Source organism: Lacerta agilis, chromosome 9 (assembly GCF_009819535.1).
Source record: "Lacerta agilis isolate rLacAgi1 chromosome 9, rLacAgi1.pri, whole genome shotgun sequence".
NCBI lineage: Eukaryota > Metazoa > Chordata > Lepidosauria > Squamata > Lacertidae > Lacerta > Lacerta agilis.
The window spans coordinates 72,509,087-72,529,038 of record NC_046320.1 but is presented as its reverse complement, the minus strand read 5'-3'; the positions used below and the strand labels follow the sequence as shown (position 1 = coordinate 72,529,038).

The window sequence follows — 19,952 nt, the reverse complement described above, 5'->3', positions numbered from 1 at the left end:
CTATTCCATACCATCCAACATTTGTCCAATGAAAATAAGGATGTCCTATTCCATACCCTCCTACATTTATCTGATGAAAATATGGCCACCCCAACATTTATCCAATTAAAATAAGGATGTCCTATTCCATACCCTCCTACATTTGTCCAATGAAAATAAGGATGTCCTATTCCATACCCTCCTACATTTATCTGATGAAAATATGGCCACCCCAACATTTATCCAATGCAAATAAGGATGTCCTATTCCATACCCTCCTACATTTATCTGATGAAAATATCGCCACCCCAACATTTATCCAATGAAAATAAAGATGTCCTATTCCATACCATCCAACATTTGTCCAATGAAAATAAGGATGTCCTATTCCATACCCTCCTACATTTATCTGATGGAAATATCACCACCCCAACATTTATCCAATGAAAATAAGGATGTCTTATTCCATACCCTCCTACATTTATCTGATGAAAATATGGCCACCCCAACATTTCTCCAATGAAAATAAGGATGTCCTATTCCATACCCTCCAACATTTCTCCAATGAAAATAAGGATGTCCTATTCCATACCCTCCAACATTTCTCCAATGAAAATAAGGATGTCCTATTCCATACCCTCCTACATTTATCTGATGAATATATGGCCACCCCAACATTTATCCAATTAAAATAAGGATGTCCTATTCCATACCCTCCTACATTTATCTGATGAAAATATGGCCACCCCAACATTTATCCAATGAAAATAAAGATGTCCTATTCCATACCATCCAACATTTGTCCAATGAAAATGGGGCCATCCTAGGGGAAAGCGGGACATTCTGGGATCAGATCAGAAACCAGGACAGCTTCTGTAAATCTGGGAGTGTTCTATTCCATACCCTCCAACATTTCTCCAATCTAAATAAGGATGTTCTATTCCATACCCTCCAACATTTCTCCAATTAAAATGGGGCCATCCCAAGGGAAAGCGGGACATTCTGGGATCAGATCAGAAACCAGGACAGCTTCTGTAAATCTGGGAGTGTTCTATTCCATACCCTCCAACATTTCTCCAATCTAAATAAGGATGTTCTATTCCATACCCTCCAACATTTCTCCAATTAAAATGGGGCCATCCCAAGGGAAAGCGGGACATTCTGGGATCAGATCAGAAACCAGGACAGCTTCTGTAAATCTGGGAGTGTTCTATTCCATGCCCCCCAACATTTCTCCAGTGAAAATGGGGCCATCCTAGGGGGAAAGCGGGACATTCTGGGATCAGATCAGAAACCAGGACAGCTCCTGTAAATCTGGGACTGTTCCTGGAAAATAGGGACACTGGGAGGGTCTCCGTTACAGGGTTGTGTAGCCATTATTTGCACACACCACTACAATAAGGTGTGGGTTTTTGTATGCAAAAATTACTCTTCGCCCGACGTGTCTTGTGCCACACATGCCCATGAGGCCCCTGTGTGCTGTTGCACGGATGGGCAGAGAAGTGGTACCAGCCGATGCACAGGTGCTGCTTGCAGGTAGGAGAAGCACACCTGAGCTCCGGGAAGAGGCTCCTTTGTTCCCACAAGCTGTTGGCCTTCCATTGAACTCACAGAAAACCCCAGGCTGGACCATGATTTGATCAGGGGTGCTCCCAGGCTGCTCTGATAGGTGTATTTATTTCATAAAATTTATACACTGCTTGATTGTAAGGAAACCCCAGTTTACAAAAAAAAAACTCACGTCGGGTCATTGGCCAGGTTCAGAAAGAGGCAGACGTTCTCCATGGAGCCGTTCTCCTCAAAGTCGGACTTGAAGAATCGGGCGGTCTCCATGTTCACCTGTCACGGAACAGAGAGGAGGTGTCTGAGTTGTGGTTTGCAGCGCAAACCGGATTGGTGAAGGTTTTAGTCAAAGAGAGCTAGAGCCACTTCAGGCACTTAAAGACCTGTTTCAAAAACCTACAAACCAACAAATTTCTAAGGATTTCCGACTGCCCAACCAGCCAACATTCCGCAACAGCGCTGCAAATATAAATTCACATCCAAGATCAGCCAAAATAGCAGAGGACATTATCTGACTTTGGATGGCAACAGCCCTTATGTATACAATTTTGTTTTCTGGGCTTGGCAAAATTGCAAACCCTTTTAGCCGGTCAGCAAATGTATGTTGGGTTGGCACAAATAAGTACCTCTGTGTTTAGCCAGAAAATAGCCTAGCTTTGTTTTCTTCCTTTAATATTGTCAAACAGCGTTTTTAAATCGAAACTGCCGGAGGGGAGAGTTGTTCTCTGCTCACTGGTTCCCCACAGGCACCTGGTCAGTTGCTGTGAGAACAGGGTGCTGGACTAGATGGGCCAGGGGGGCCTGATTCAGCAGGAAATTCTTAGGTCCTTAATAGCTGTTTATAGCTTTCTAAAGGCGTGAAGCGTTTTGCTGAGTCTTATAAAATCACATCCTTAAGAGCAGTTGAGAAAAACCTCCCTCCATCAAGATAATAATAATAATAATAATAATAATAATAATAATAATAATTCTATCTTGCCACAGGTGGAGGGCAGAGCGTAAAAGGTAAAGGTAAAGGGACCCCTGACCGTTAGGTCCAGTCGCGGACGACTCTGGGGTTGTGGCGCTCATCTCGCTTTACTGGCCGAGGGAGCCGGCATACAGCTTCCGGGTCATGTGGCCAGCATGACTAAGCCACTTCTGGCGAACCAGAGCAGCGCACGGAAATGCTGTTTACCTTCCCGCCGGACCTATTTATCTACTTGCTCTTTGACGTGCTTTCGAACTGCTAGGTTGGCAGGAGCAGGGACTGAGCAACGGGAGCTCACCCCGTCATTGCGGGGATTCGAACCACCGACCTTCTGATCGGCAAGCCCTAGGCTCTGTGGTTTAACCCACAGCGCCACCCGCGTCCATCACAGTTAGCAGCCATCAGTAGTCCTCTCCTCAATGAATTGTCTCGTCCTCTTTCAGAGCCATCCAAGTTGACGGCCACCCCGGCCTCCTGTGGCAGCGAGTTCCATAGTTTAACTATGCGCTGCGGGAGGAAGGACTTTCTTTTATCCCACCTGCAGATGAAGATGGCCTGGGGACCAGCGTCAAAGGTGGGCTGCCAAAAGGAAGCGCCTGCAAGGACGTGGCTGTCCACTAGGGGGGAGCAAGCTGCTGCCCATTAGCTCACCTGGCTGCCTGGGAGATGCTGAAAGCCTGAGGACGTGGCAGGGAAGCCTGTCTTTTCCCAGAGGAAGGCCGGCCTCTTGCGCCACCAGCCCTGCTGCCTTGGCTGAGCATCCCTCCAGGAAATATTTCCTAACAAACTCTCCTTAGGGCCCTAGAGCCAACATGGGCCCCTGGGTAGGACTGATGGCTTTGGGGCCCCTTTTAAAATCCTTGGGTGTGTCACAAGCAAGTCTAAGAAATGCTGGGTTTCTTTGCACACTTCCTGGGCAGGGAAAACATATTTTTTTTAAAAACCGGGTGTGCTGGTAGTGAAGGCCGTGAAGGTCCTGTGTGAGTGCCTGGAGGCGGTTGGAGGATGGATGGCGGCTAACAGATTGAGGTTGAATCCTGACAAGACAGAAGTACTGTTCTTGGGGGACAGGAGGAGGGCAGGTGTGGAGGATTCCCTGGTCCTGAATGGGGTAACTGTGCCCCTGAAGGACCAGGTGCGCAGCCTGGGAGTCATTTTGGACTCACAGCTGTCCATGGAAGCGCAGGTTAATTCTGTATCCAGGGCAGCTGTCTACCAGCTCCACCTGGTACGCAGGCTGAGACCCTACCTGCCCGCGGACTGTCTCACCAAAGTGGTGCATGCTCTGGTTATATCCCGCTTGGACTACTGCAATGCGCTCTATGTGGGGCTGCCTTTGAAGGTGACCCGGAAACTGCAATTAATCCAAAATGCGGCAGCTAGACTGGTGACTGGGAGTGGCCGCCGAGACCACATAACACCGGTCCTGAGAGATCTGCATTGGCTCCCAGTACGTTTCCGAGCACAATTCAAAGTGTTGGTGTTGACCTTTAAAGCCCTAAACGGCCTCGGTCCTGTATACCTGAAGGAGCGTCTCCACCCCCATCATTCAGCCCGGACACTGAGATCCAGCGCCGAGGGCCTTCTGTCTGTTCCCTCACTGCGAGAAGCAAAACTACAGGGAACCAGGCAGAGGGCCTTCTCGGTAGTGGCGCCCGCCCTGTGGAACGCCCTCCCATCACAGGTCAGGGAAATAAACAACTACCTGACATTCAGAAAAAACCTGAAGGCAGCCCTTTTTAGGGAAGTTTTTAATGTTTGATATTGTTGTGAAGAGGGAGAATTTAATTTTCTTTTATTCTAGTCTTTTAATTTAGTTTTATAACTTCCTGCATAACTTGCAAAGAACACTTGATATTTAGCTATAAGACCTATATGATTTTTTTTTAACTGAGTTTTTCTGTGCCAACACTCTACCTCTGGTTCATACATTCTTTACTGACATACTTTGAATTACAGTGAGCAGTTAAGTGGGTCCCTAATCCCCTTACTCTTACTTACTCCTCACCTTATCTATCTCTCCTGGTTCTGCAAGGCACGGGGAGGCCCCAGCGCTCCTAGCTTTTTTGAAGGGAAAGTCTTTATCTCTTTCTCTCCTGGGTCTGCGTGACACGGAGGCCCCCTTCTGGATCAGCGCTCCTAACTTCTCTGAAGGGAAAGATTTTTTATATTATAACTGGCATTGCTAGAGACTCAAAGCTGAGCTCTCACGGAAAGTCAGCCTTTTCTCAAACCTCTCTGAAGGGAGAGAGTGAGAGAAAGTCTTTTCAGCTTCTCTGGATTTACTGGACTGAAAATCTACCTCCTCCTCTCTGTACAAGTGAGTCCTTTATTCCTATTAGAAGCCTATAGGACAGCTTGATTCTTTTTAAGTCCTTTTCATATCCCCTCTTAAAGCCCCCCCTTCTTACCCTCTCTCTTCTCCCTTTTAAAGCCTTTAAGAAATTGACTTTCCTTTTCTTTAGGCAAGCCCCTTCTAAAAGTTATTTTGCTTTCCAGTAAGCTCTCTTTGTGATGTCTTTTGTCTGATATGGCTTTTGCCTGTTTCTTTATTATTTTATATTTTGCTTTTCTGTAAGCTCTTTGTGATATGTCCTTTTATCTGATATGTAGCTTTTGCCTGTTTGCTTATATTATTTATATTTTGCTTTTTCCTGTAAGCTCTCTTTGTGATAAGTCATTTTATCTGATATTTACCTTTTACCTGTTTGTTTCATATTATTTTTTGGTCATTTATATTTTTATGTTATTGGCATAATATTTAGTTGTTGTTTTTTTCTAAAGCTCTCTTGTGCAACTTGCTCTTGGTGCATTCCTTACTGGCATATTAAGCCAGGAAAGGAAGAGATCAAGAGGGGCCCACTCAGGGAGATAGGAATGGCTGTGACTAGTACCTAAAGATAACAGTGGAATGTGAACATTACACAGGGAGTAAGGGCTGTCTAAGCCACAGACAAGATAAGTCCTTGATAGATGGTTTGTCTGAAGCACATATGGAGACAGGCAGACACCAGGAACGCTCAAAGCCAAGTGACCTTTTGGCTTAAAGATGTAAGAACAGGAATTTTCAAGGATGGTACTAATGGTGTGACGTACAAGATTCCTGGGGAGGGGGAATGAGGGGTCTAAAGGATATATAAACTGTGTGTAACTGATGCTCGGTGGACTTGCAGTGTGCAAGCACGCAAGTGCCTTCTGCTGTCCTAGGCAGTCAGAATAAACTCTTTCTCTTTACAACCATGGTGTCGTCTTGACTCCTTCGTCTCTTCATGAGGGTGCAACGTGTATCCAGGGCAAAAAAGGCTACATAACCTGGGGGCTCGTGCCGGGATCCAGCGTTCCCCGAGACTGGAAGGACGGAGGGCCGTGGAGTCACCGCAAGACGAACAGCTCAGTCCGAAGTTGCAGCTCCTGCGCGCACCTACCACTTTGTAGGAGGAGCCGGCCACTCGTTCGTGAGTGGAGACGCTTGCGGTGGCAAGAGAAAGAGGCGGCCGCAGGGGAAGCAGGGAAGGGGATCCCAGAAGAAAAGGTAAGCTCCAAAGTGGTCTCTTTTTTGGGGGGAGCTAAAGGGGGGCCTGATCAGCCCCAACCGGTAGGGCAATAACGTGCCACCGGTAGTTCGGTAGGAGCAGTAGAGTGCCGCCGACGTTTGGTAAAGGGATAGGAGAGGGAGGTGCATGTCTGTATGGGGACACTCCAGTGAATGTTTTTGAGTGAATGAGACGCTGGGACTCAGTGTCACTGGCGAAGCGAAGTGTGGTCTTTGAGGTGCGGTTCCTGGTGACGAGAGTCCATCCAGGCCACTGATAAGACGCGGAGAGTGTGTGTGTGAAAGAAGTCCAGTTAGGTGTCGGAGTGTCCCAAATCCCAAGTCATGGGGGGAAGAAACAGCAAGCCAACCCCCTTGCAGTGCTTTTTGGACAATTGGAAGGATGCCACAAAAGGGGATGATTGGGGTTTCGAATTAAAGAAAGAAAGACTCCGCTCCCTGTGTGAAGTTGACTGGCCAACCCAAGGGACAGGATGGCCCAGTGAGGGAACCTTTGATGAGAATTTAGTCAACCCCCTATGGCGCAACATCATTAATGTCCACACAGATCAAATTCCTTATATTTCCACCTGGAAAACAAATGTGGATCAAAATCCCCCATGGCTGAGGAAATGCAGGAGCGTACCCCCCCAAGCCAAATTGTGTGCAGTACGGAAGCAAGTAATGCAACCAGAAATAAAACCACCACCACCAGTCCTGTCAGCCCCAGAGGAAGAGGATGGTGGAATAATTTGGCCCCCTCCGCCTTACGCACCAACTGCAGCAGCAGTGCCAGATCCGGGAGCGGTTGGGGGTGCAGGAACTGATCCCCCTCCCCTTGCCCAACTCCTCGCCCAGGCTAAGGCTCCCAATCCCCAGACAAAAAGGATGAGGACAGCGAGGGAGAAGAAGATATTGCAGATGAAGAATTTAGAAGGAAGCTGGATGAGGAAAGAGAATGGAAAAGGGGGAACACAGGAGAGTAATGAAATTTATAGAACCGTATAAAAGCCATGCCGATGTGTCTGACCACGTCTTAGAGGCAGCAAGCAACAAGAATTGGAAAAAGTGTCAGAGGGCTTTAAGGAAGGCATGGGATAAGGCAGTTAAGCATCGGGAAGCAAAACCAGAAGGACTATACCCTGTACTGCCCAGTGCCGCAGTGATGGCCCCGCTCCGCCGAGTGTATGACCCCCTAGAGCCACCCAATGCTCAGGGTCATCGGCCCGCACGTACCTATACTATGCAGCATGTGCCATTCACAAGCACCGATGTATGCAACTGGAAAAACCAGAATCCATCTTTTGAGGAAGATCCAGCCAAAATAATCAAATTATTTGAAGGTGTGTTTAAAACCTATATGCCCACCTTTGATGATGTAAGCCAACTCTTGGATACAATGCTGACCACTGAGGAGGTCCGGAAGGTACATGTGGGAGCTAAAGAGCAGCTAAGGAAAGCAGATAAGAATGATGCAGCAATCGAGGCAATTTATCCTAAACAAACCCCGGATTGGGATTATAATGCCCCTGAAGGGAGAACAGCCTTAGAAGCATACCATAAGGCCGTGATAGATGGTATGAGGAAAGCGGCTAAGAAACCTATTAATATGTCCAAGGTTGCAGAAGTGGTTCAGAAGGCCGATGAACCCCCCGGTGTGTTCTTAGAAAGATTGAAGGAAGCGTACCGCAGGCATACCCCCATAGATCCCGATGATGTGGATCAATTGGTGATTATAAAGTCTGCCTTTGTGGCACAAGCAGCCCCTGATATAAGACGAAAAATTCAGAAGAAGGAAGGCTTTATGGGGAATGGATTGGACTGGATGTTGAACCTGGCCCAAATCACTTACAACCAGAGAGAAGAAGAGGCCCAAAGACAGAAAGAGAAGTATCAGAAGAATAAATTGATGGTGCTCAGAGCTGCCAACCAGCAGTCCGAAGGGCAGAATCGCAACCCCGGGATGAACACAGAGGCTCGTGGAAGGGGCAGGGGGCGACTGGGAAGGAACCAGTGTGCTATCTGTAAGCAGGAAGGCCATTGGAAGAGGGACTGCCCACAAGCCCAGCGCCAAGGGCAACCCCACGCACCCCAGGGGTTGGCACCACGACCACTGCAGCCATGGGCCCCTGCATTCCAGCCACAGGCACAGTCGTGGACCCCAGGAAATCAAGGCAGGGGGCGAGGACAGGGACCTGCCTGGACCCCACCTCAGCAGCCGGGAGCATACGGCGCAATGGCCGTAAGAGGGGAGAAGATACTTACTAGGACCGACCGGGCCCAACGAAAGCAGGTTCCCATGAGCCCATGGTCAACGTCATAACAGGGAACCGAATCATACCCTTCATGGTAGACACTGGAGCAGCTTACTCTGTGATACCGAGTCCCGTTGCCAAACCAACGGCTGAATCATCAGCATTATTGGAGCTACTGGAAAATCACAGCAAGTGCCAGTCTTGCATCCTGTGATTTGCAAATTAGGAGGGCAGGTAGTCCAGCATAAGTTTATCTACGTACCTGATTGCCCCATTCCGCTGATGGGCAGAGACTTATTGGCCAAATTGCAAGCACAAATTACTTTTCAACCGTCAGGAGAAATCACCATGTCCACTGCCGGGCCATCGGAGAACTAATAGTGGAAGCCCCGTTGAGGGAGCATTGGCGCCTCATGATGGTACAAAAGGAGGAAGAATCTATCCCTCCCTGCATTTTGGAAAGCGTGAATCCTGAGGTATGGGCCGAAGAAAACCCTCCAGGTATGGCTAGAAATATACCTCCTATAATTGTGAAGCCCAAACCATTTGCTAATCCCGTAGCTGCAAGGCAATACCCCATCCCCCGTCACGCAGCTGAAGGGGTATGGATCCATCTTAAGAGACTACTCCAGTACGGGATCCTGAAACCCTGCCAGTCACAGTGGAACAGCCCTTTGCTCCCAGTGAAAAAGGAAGGGGGAGGGTATCGTCCGGTCCAAGATTACTCTTGTAAACGGGCCGTGGAGACCCTCCATCCAAATGTCCCCAATCCTTATACCCTACTGAGCTTGATCCCACCGAAAGCAACGTATTTCACTGTATTGGACTTGAAGGATGCCTTCTTCTGCTGTAGGCTAGCTGAAGAAAGCCAGAGCTTATTTGCCTTCCAGTGGACAGATCCAGCAACTGGCACTAAAACTCAGTTCACGTGGACAAGACTTCCGCAAGGGTTTAAAAATTCACCGACACTTTTTGGCGTAGCGTTGGCCTCTGATCTAGCAAGTTTTCCTACTTCCCCGGACCGGGTTCTGTTGCAATATGTTGACGACCTCTTGATTGCATGTGTGGATGAATACGTGTCTACAAGCAACCCAAGACCTTTTGAATCATCTGGCAGCAGCAGGCTACAGGGTATCTAAGGCAAAGGCCCAAATCTGCCGGCCAGTTGTCAAATACCTTGGATTTGATATCTCCCACCAACAGCGTTCCCTACGAAACGAACGAAGACAGGCAATCACCCAAATTCCAGAACCCAGAAACAGGAGAGAATTGCGTGGGTTCCTAGGTTCGGCAGGATTCTGTAGGGTGTGGATTCCTAATTACAGCGCTATTGCCCAACCTCTGCACGAGTCCACTCGCGGCACTGAAAAGGATCCTTTCGTATGGGGACCAGAACAACAACAGGCGTTCTTGGAGCTTAAAGAGGCCTTGCAGCGAGCACCAGCGCTAGGGATTCCTAATCCAGAAAAACCATTCACTTTGTTTGTGGATGAAGACCAAGGCATAGCCAAGGGCGTACTTTGCCAGAAGCTGGGCAGCTGGCAGCAGCCCATAGCTTATCTATCCGAGAAGTTGACCAGCACGAACAAGGTTTGCCTCCCTGCATGCGGGCAGTGGTGGCTGTGGCCACTTTGATTACAAAAGCAGATAAATTTACCTTTGGTCAGGAAACAACGTGTGTCACACCTCATGCTGTACCTGCTCTGCTGGATATGAAGGGGACCTATTTCCTCTCCCAAGCAAAGATGAGGAAGTGCCAGGCACTACTAATGCACCCGCGATTGCAGTTTCGAGTCACAGAAGCCCTCAACCCCGCTACGCTACTACCTGTGGGAGGATAACCCACCGACACATGACTGCATACAAGTGATGGATGAAGTATATTCAAGCAGACCTGATTTAAAGGATGAGGCGAACCCCAGGTGGCCCTCTTGGTTCGTGGACGGTAGCAGCTTTGTAGAAGATGGTCAGCGAAAAGCGGATATGCAATAGTGGCCCTAGAGGAAGAGGTTATTGAGGCTCTCCCGCTCCCGCCCGGAACATCAGCCCAGTTAGCAGATTGTGGCTCTGACCCGTGCTCTGCAGTTGGCTGAAGGTACAGACATCAATATATATACGGATTCAAGTATGCTTTCCTCACCCTGCATGCCCACGGAATACTCTGGAAGGAACGTGGCATGCTTACGTCAAAGGGAAGCCAAGTACAACATCCCCAGGCCCTTATGGATCTTTTAACCGCAGTATGGGCACCCAACCAAGTGGCTGTAGTACATTGCTATGGACATCGGACTGGACCAAGTGATACAGCAAGAGGGAACCGCTTGGCCGATAAAACAGCCAAACAAGCAGCGAGGCAGCTGGCACCCACTTTCTTCATAGGATCCCTGATACCAGAGAACATTGTGGACACTAGCCACAAGCCATCGTATGCAATACAAGAACGATTGATGGCAGAAGCTGAAAAATTGGCTATCACAGAAGAAGGATGGTACCTTACTCCTGACAATCGATTGTGGATCCCTGAGTCCCTAGGCCTGCAGATTGTGCGACGGTATCATGACACCTGCCATGTCGGGCCTGATGCTCTAGCCAAGCAACTCGGGAGTTGCTACTATATCTCCAAGATTTACCAGCTGGCTTCCCAGATTTCTAGGCGGTGTGTTCTCTGTCAGAAGAACAATCCTAGAACTGGGCCCCTGCCTCCTTCTGGAATTCAGCATCAAGGAACAGCACCCATGGAAGATTTGGTAGTGGACTTTACAGAATTACCGAAATGTGGATTCTACAAATATGTTTTGGTTGCCGTCTGTACATATACTGGCTGGGTCGAGGCATGGCCAACACGGACTGAGAAGGCGTCTGAGGTGACGCGGTGTCTGTTGCGGGAAATTATTCCACGATATGGCCTGCCCAGGTCAATAGGTTCTGATAATGGCCCTGCATTTGTGCATAAAGTTCTGCAGAAATTGGCAGTAACCTTGCAGATAGACTGGAAACTACACACTGCTTATAGGCCACAGAGTTCAGGAAAAGTGGAGCGCATGAACAGGACTTTGAAAAATCAGTTGGCAAAGCTAACCCAAGAAACTGGGTCTAGCTGGGTTGCCATGCTACCTCTTGCGCTTTTACGCGTACGCAGTCTTCCAGCTAAAAACACTCGCTTGTCCCCATTCGAGTTGATGTTTGGTAGACCTATACCCTATGTGCGCATGTTATCCCCAATATCGAGTCATGATATGGATATTGAACATTATGTGCAGTCACTCTCCCGAGTTTTCTCCTCTTTAAATAGGTGGACCCATGCTCGAACCCCCTGTGTCTTGGTCGAGCCCCTGCATCCTTATGAACCAGGTGACGAGGTGTGGATAAAGGATTGGGCCCTAACCCCGTTGAAACCCCGTTGGGAAGGACCCTACACCGTTCTGCTGTCCACACCTACAGCCGTTAAAGTCGCCGGCATCACCCCGTGGGTCCACCATACTCGTGTGAAGAAAGCTGCATCAGATTGGACTGTGACGACTGATCCACACCAGCCCCTCCGACTCACCATTTCTCGACGCCCACTAGACGACCGCCCTGCTGGTGCCACCCCCGGGAAGCTGGTACCTCTACGCACGGCAGAAGAGTCCGGCACGGATTAAAGTGGGACATTTCCTTATAGGTTTAAAACTTTATGGGGGTGGCTTAATACCTGTACCACAGATTACCTTAGGCCCCTGGGTAGACTTGGGCCCACGCCTAAAAGGCGGGTATTTGTGTGGAAAATTTAATATTGCCCAGAAAATCCTGGTGGAGGCATTCAACCCGGAAACTACGCCCCGGCACGTTTCATTCTCCTGCCACCCGGCAGAGCACCACCTTGGGCTACACGGAATTACTTTAGGTGGGAACCATCCCCAAACGGTCTCCGATACCCGCCAGTGAATGGAAGGGCCACCCCCTTCAGAGGTAGTGCCAAACGCCAAGCTTCAGGAGGGGATAGTAGTTAAACTAATCAAGATACTCCCCACTGGAGGAAAGACAACAGTAGTACGTATAACTTACACATTGGTACCAAATGACACTGACCCCAGGAATACCCAGTAATACCACACAGGGAGCAAACACCCTCAGCCCCCTAGACCTTAGTATTGTGTTAATCACATGCTATATGATAATGGTGTTTCTCTTCCTCTTAAAGCATCTGTGGGGGCATAGGCTGTGGGGAAGGATACCATTAAACGATGGGGTTATATTAATTTTAATGTGCCTACCCTTCACGTTGGGATGGAAGAACCCACTGGATTCATATTCAGGAAGGAATACTTTAGGAGTGCGTAACCCGTATAATAGATGGCTCCAAACAGCAGAAATGATGGCAAATGCATATAACCGAACCAATTGCTTAGTATGCACGTTAGGTCCCATAGATGCATTAGGTGGAATGCCTCTGTTACCCCCCCCTGAACCTGACTACTTTACGTCTTAGCATTGATCCGGAGCAGACCATATATAATAATAGGGAAGTACAGTATTGGAATAATTCTGCTCCTCTCCGGGTACATAGAGTACCAGGATGGTATTGTGTCAAGAAAAATAAGGCCAGGAACCTCGAGCATATATGCCCTGAGGCAAGAGAGGAAATGTTTTTAGGAAAGTCAGAGTGTAACATTACTACCCCCATAGTTGAGGAGATGTTGGATGATAGCGGCTCACAGTTAGTTGTCCTTCTAGCAACACCCCCTGTTCCCCGAGCCAAGGATGCTCCACCTACCTTCGGCTGCCATGATAACCAATAAGCAGGTATATTGGGTGTGTGGCTCAAAAGCTTATCACCTCCTTCCCCGTGGGTGGTATGGGACATGCTATCCAGCCTGGCTGCTCCCTCCTATGTGGATCCCTGATCCAGAGCTACCACAAGGGGGGCGAGCTCGGCGAGATGTCTCAGCTGTTGCAGGAGGTAGTGCCCAGAAATGGGGAAAGGATTGGCCACCAGAAAGAATCGTAGCCCATTATGACCCAGCATCTTGGGACCCGTACGAATTGGTGGCAGGAGCACGAGAGCCCATATATAATCTCAACCGCATTATTCGATTACAAGCTGTGGTGGAAATTGTAGCTAATGCCACAGCCCAAGCCTTGCGCTTAGTGGCCACCCAATTGGATGAAACCAGAACAGCAATAATACAGTTGCGATTAGGGCTGGATTTCATCTTGGCAAAACAAGGTGGGTTTTGTGCTGCCCTAAACCTCACGGGGGGAGCCTGCTGTTTTAACATATCCAACCATGGGGAGGCGATACGCAACTTAGCAACCACCATTGAAAAAACGGCTCATGTACCAGTGCAGACATGGAATGGATGGGACATGAGTTGGCTGACAGATTGGTTGCCCAACCAGGGATGGTTCAAGGGTATTTTCATTTGTTAGCAGGCCCCCTTGCTATTTTATTGCTTCTATGCTTTGTATTCCCTGCTTGATGCAATGCGTGCAGGTTATGAGTCAAAGGGTTGTGTCACGGACTCTCCGCCCTCAGCTTATAGCCCTTGCCAGAGACTATCGGTCATTTCCCAAGGACGAGCCATAAGGCTGTCCAAAAGAAAAGGAGGGAATGAAGAGGGAGAATTTAATTTTCTAGTTTTATTCTAGTCTTTTAATTTAGTTTTATAACTTCCCTGCATAACTTGCAAAGAACACTTGATATTTAGCTATAAGACCTATATGAGTTTTTTTTTAACTGAGTTTTTCTGTGCCAACACTCTACCTCTGGTTCATACATTCTTTACTGACATACTTTGAATTACAGTGAGCAGTTAAGTGGGTCCCTAATCCCCTTACTCTTACTTACTCCTCACCTTATCTATCTCTCCTGGTTCTGCAAGGCACGGGGAGGCCCCAGCGCTCCTAGCTTTTTTTGAAGGGAAAGTCTTTATCTCTTTCTCTCCTGGGTCTGCGTGACACGGAGGCCCCCTTCTGGATCAGCGCTCCTAACTTCTCTGAAGGGAAAGATTTTTATATATTATAACTGGCATTGCTAGAGACTCAAAGCTGAGCTCTCACGGAAAGTCAGCCTTTTCTCAAACCTCTCTGAAGGGAGAGAGTGAGAGAAACTCTTTTCAGCTTCTCTGGATTTACTGGACTGAAAATCTACCTCCTCCTCTCTGTACAAGTGAGTCCTTTATTCCTATTAGAAGCCTATAGGACAGCTTGATCTTCTTTTTAAGTCCTTTTCATATCCCCTCTTAAAGCCCCCCCCCTTACCCTCTCTCTTCTCCCTTTTAAAGCCTTTAAGAAATTGACTTTCCTTTTCTTTAGGCAAGCCCCTTCTAAAAGTTATTTTGCTTTTCCTGTAAGCTCTCTTTGTGATATGTCCTTTTATCTGATATGTAGCTTTTGCCTGTTTGCTTTATATTATTTTATATTTTGCTTTTTCTGTAAGCTCTTTCTGATATGTCCTTTTATCTGATATGTAGCTTTTGCCTGTTTGCTTTATATTATTTTATATTTTGCTTTTTCCTGTAAGCTCTCTTTGTGATAAGTCATTTTATCTGATATTTACCTTTTACCTGTTTGTTTCATATTATTTTTTGGTCATTTATATTTTTATGTTATTGGCATAATATTTAGTTGTTGTTTTTTTCTAAAGCTCTCTTGGTGCAACTTGCTCTTGGTGCATTCCTTACTGGCATATTAAGCCAGGAAAGGAAGAGATCAAGAGGGGCCCACTCAGGGAGATAGGAATGGCTGTGACTAGTACCTAAAGATAACAGTGGAATGTGAACATTACACAGGGAGTAAGGGCTGTCTAAGCCACAGACAAGATAAGTCCTTGATAGATGGTTTGTCTGAAGCACATATGGAGACAGGCAGACACCAGGAACGAGCTCAAAGCCAAGTGACCTTTTGGCTTAAAGATTGTAAGAACAGGAATTTTCAAGGATGGTACTAATGGTGTGACGTACAAGATTCCTGGGGAGGGGGAATGAGGGGTCTAAAGGATATATAAACTGTGTGTAACTGATGCTCGGTGGACTTGCAGTGTGCAAGCACGCAAGTGCCTTCTGCTGTCCTAGGCAGTCAGAATAAACTCTTTCTCTTTACAACCATGGTGTCGTCTTGACTCCTTCGTCTCTTCATGAGGGTGCAACGTGTATCCAGGGCAAAAAAGGCTACAGTTGTATTTGGTTTCTGTTGGAAGCCGCCCAGAGTGGCTGGGGAAATCCAGCCAGATGGGCGGGGTACAAATAAATAATATTATATTATTATTATTTTTGCGCACATGGCCGGTCACTTAATCTAGCTGCGTTTCCTGTATTGCAGAAGGTTGGACTGGAAAATCTCTTTGGTCCCTTCCAACTCCACAATTCTCTTGGTCCTGTGGTCCACAGGCATGCTTGGTGGGGACGCAGGAAAGGGCCTCCTTGGTGGCTGCTCCCAGGCTTTGGGACTCCCTCCCTAGAGAAGACCAACTGGCTCCCTCCTTGTTCTTTCGCAAACAGGTGGAGACTTTCTTGTTCCAATAGGTGTTTGGCAAGTGACTGTTTTTAAGAGCTAGTGCTGTGATGATGATTCTATTGCAATGATTTGCCTTTTTATAGACTTTTCTCTCTCTCTCTCTTTCCTATTATAAATTCATATATAATAATAATAATAATAAAATAATAATAATAATACCGGTAATAATGCCCCGCCCATCTGGCTGGGTTGCCCCAGCCACTCTGGGTGACTTCCAACACATAAAGAAATATAAGAAATAAATTCTATAAATGTTTAATTGCTTAATTGTTTTTTTAAAAGCTGGCTTCCTCCCCTCCCACCCCAGTGTGGGAAACCCAGCCAGATGGGCGGGGTATAAATAAATTATTATTATTATATTATTATTATTATTATTATTATTATTGAATATATACCGCCCTATATCTGGAGGTCTCAGGGGGGTTCACAGAACAAAATAAAAAGATTAAACCACAAAATATACAATCAAACCAAAAACGACAACCCAATAACCTCCCCCTTCCAAAAACCCCACATTTTAAAAGGACATAGGATGTCAATCAAATCAACCAAAATCCTGGTTAAAAAGGAACATTTTTGCCTGGCGCCTAAAGGTGTATAATGAAGGAGCCAGGCAAACGTCCCTGGGGAGACCTGCTTCTATTTTATCTGCAAGCCTCCTTGAGTCTGCGCTAGGAAGAAGGGCAGGGTATTAATACATATAACAACGAAAATGAAGATATGATTCTTTGATTCTGCAATAGAATCAACAAATTGGAAGGCAGGGAGAAATGCAAAAAGGAAGGTTCCTCCATCACTGGCTAGAGCAGGATATTTGACGTTTCCCCCCCCCTTATGGCTTTCATCTATAGGCTAACCACTAAACGAGGCTGCATTTTAAGCTGCAGTTTAACTGTATTCTAACTTACCGTATATACCCGAGTATAAGCCGACCCGAATATAACCGAGGCACCTAATTTTCCTACAAAAACTGGAAGCTTATTGACTCGAGTATAAGCCGGTTCCACCTTTGCCGCTGTGGAGGAGGAGGAGACAAGCAGCCCGAAAGCAGTCCTTTGGGCTGCTCCTTCCTGTTCCTCCTTTGCCAAGTTTGCATTTATGCGAGCAGTTCAGGATGGAACAAGCTGCCTGGGGAGAGTAAAGAACCGCTGTTCTTGTAATGCTTCTTAAGGAATGGGTGACTGGGGAGAGCGGGTGGCGGCACTAGCGAGAGAAAGGGCTTCTTTCTTGCCGCCCCCACCGCCCCCTCACTCAAGTATAAGCCGAGGGCAGCTTTTTCAGCACAGAAAAATGTGCTGAAAACTAGGCTTTACTCAAGTATATACAGTATAGTTTAATCAACTGTTTGGTTTTTAATTTTGTTTGTTCTTAATGTTTTCACTGTATTTATATTTGGTGTTAGCTGCCTGATCCCAGTCCTTGGCCGAGGAGGGCACGTTATTAATAAATAATAATAATAATAATAATGCCAAGGTTGCAGGTTCGATCCCCAGATGGGACAACTGCATATTCCTGCAGTGCAGGGGACTGGATTCGATGATCCTCAAGTTCTCTTGCAACTCTGCGATTCTACAATTCTATAAGCGGGAGAGATCCCAAGGCTCCTCGTGTGTAAATGCAAGGTGCGTGCCTACTCTGGTGCAACGTGAATGGGGGGGGGAAAGCCGATTAACAGCTAAATGATGCTCAGACAGGAACGAGACCTTGGGTATCCTGAGGATTGGGAAGGGCTGAAGCGACTCACCCCATGGCAGCAAAGACGATGGCAAGTTGTCCTCGTGGTAATCCACGACGTCTTTCGATTTCTTCACCAGCCCTGCTTGCCTGCAGATCCTGGGCTGCAATCTGAGGGGGGAGGCGAAGGAAGGAGGAAAATGCTACCGGGCGCGAGGTACTTAGCATTTGCAGCCGCGCACGGAGGATCCTCCACATGCGGCTCTGGCGGCGCGGTGGCTGCTCAGTCCGCTGCGAGACCCCGCAGGGTGACTTCTTGTCACCCCCGCAGACATGGAACCCGGGGCGCACCGCCCCCCGCCCCCCGTTGCGATGCCACTGAATGCTACCATCTCAAGGACAGAACAGAGGAGATGGCACAGCCTCCAACATTCCTCAGATGAAATAGGGACGTTTTACACAACCCACACCCCCCCCCTCCCTGACCTCCCTGGACCCCTCTCCCATTTCTTGCACACACCCTCGATTGAGCTGGTGAGTTTTTAACCCTCTGTCCCAGTTTCTGGGGTGTTTTGGACAAAAGACATTTACATTCCTGCCGCAGGAGAATAAGGAGAGAGAGAACATTTTTTTGGTGCCATCTTGAGCTCCTTGGAGGAAAAAAGTAGGCTGTGATTCTTGCATTGCAGGGGGTTGGACTAGATCAGTGTTTTTCAACCACTGTTCCGCGGCACACTAGTGTGCCCGCGAGATGTTGCCTGGTGTGCCGTGGGAAAATTGTGTTTATTTGATTCCTATTCAAGAGAATTACTTTATATATAGTTAATATAGGCACAGAGTTAAATTTTTAACATTTTCTAATGGTGGTGTGCCTCGTGATTTTTTTCATAAAACAAGTGTGCCCTTGCCCAAAAAAGGTTGAAAAACACTGGACTAGATGACCCTTTGCAACTCTGAAACTCTATGAAATAAATAAATGAAGGGCTTTGCCGGCCTCTCAACCACCTCCCTCCGTTACTCTCCTGTCAGGCGGCGGAGCATCCAACACGCCAGGTCCTGAGTTTATCATATTCACTCTCGCCTGTCACTCCCGATTAGTCAGAGCACGGTTTCCTCCTGACTTCCTCCCTGGGTGTGTATCTGTGGCAAGGAAACTGGTCTGCTTATTCATTTATCTATTGGCTATATACCCCCACCTTTTCCTCCACGGGACTCAAGATGGCATGGTTTCCCCTCTTCCCCATTCAGTCCTCACAACAACCCTGTGAGGTAGACTGGGCTGGAAGAGAGAGTCACCCAGTGAGCTGCATGGCCAAGAGGGGATTCGAACCCTGGTCTCTCTCACGGGCTGCACATCCTGTCCCCAGGTGCATTCACACGGAGATGAGCCTCAGTGTTTCAGGTCCGTCAAAGGGCACCTTGGGGCAAGGCAGGCTAGCATGTCAGTAGAGGTCCAGATTTCCAGCCAGGAAAGGGACAGGAGTGTCTGTGTGAACGAGGTTAAAAGTCCTTAAATTGATTTACAAAAAGCCTGGAGCAACATCGGTTAAGGGTGCCTCAGGGTCTGCCTGAGCCCTTCTGTCCCAGATGAGATCACCTGCAGACTGGTTTCAAAACAAGGAGAAGCTGAACCTTTAGTGTCATGGGCCCAGTCCTTTGGAACTCTCTGCCACTGGAAATTCAGCGGGCAACTCTTGTGCCAACTTTTAATTGCCTGCTGAGAACTTGGCCCCAGAGAGTGTTAATTCTCTAGCGTGTGGCTCTTAGATTTTAAAAACGAACACAAGAATCCAGACAGAGCAAATTCCGGATGGAGCAAAACAGGGTGGGGTTAGGATCCGGACCTCAAATGCGCACGCTTACCTCATTGTGGGGGAGACCTGCGGCAGAGAAGATGGGGATCTTCTGACCCCGGGCAATGCTGTTCATGACATCGATGGGGGAGATCCCAGTCTGGATCATCTCTTCCGGGTAGATGCGCCCGTGTGGGTTGATGGGCTGGCCTGGGGAAACCGAGGCAGGAGGAGGGAGGGGGTCATAGAATCGTAGAGTTGGAAGGGACCGCCGAGGGTCATCTAGTCCAACCCCCTGCAATGCAGGAATCACAACTCAAATGCAGCAATCGCAGCTGGCCAGCCAGGGATGGGGCTAGTCACTAAGCAGAGAGCAATGGTCATATCGAAGGAGAGGCTATAAGGCTTTGCTGCATTGCTGATGTTGGTACACCAGCGGTTGCCAACCTGGTGCCCTCCAGAGGTTTTGAACTCCGTGCCAGGCTGGGACTGATGGGAGTCTCAGTTCAAAGCCTGGTGAAAGATGCAGCAGGACCCACAAAACAGTCGCCACCCCTGTCTTGTTAAAGTGGCAAACACAGATTTAAAGCTCTGTGTCCGAGAACTCCATTCTTTTTTCTGTCCCGGAGCTTTCTTCGTGAAAACCTGCTCTTTATCGGTCAATCGGAGCAAACGCCAATCCACGGAAGAAT

At 47.8% G+C, this 19,952-nt stretch overlaps 1 protein-coding gene across 1 annotated transcript in view; it reads right to left on the bottom strand.

Moving 5' to 3' along the window:
• The window catches only part of ATP6V1B1 (ATPase H+ transporting V1 subunit B1), a 79,148-nt gene that overhangs the window by 14,684 nt on the left and 44,512 nt on the right, over nt 1–19,952 (bottom strand). Inside the window, 3 exon segments of the mRNA XM_033161091.1 lie at nt 1,721–1,819; nt 17,538–17,638; nt 19,331–19,470. Coding sequence (XP_033016982.1) covers nt 1,721–1,819; nt 17,538–17,638; nt 19,331–19,470 — 340 coding nt within the window.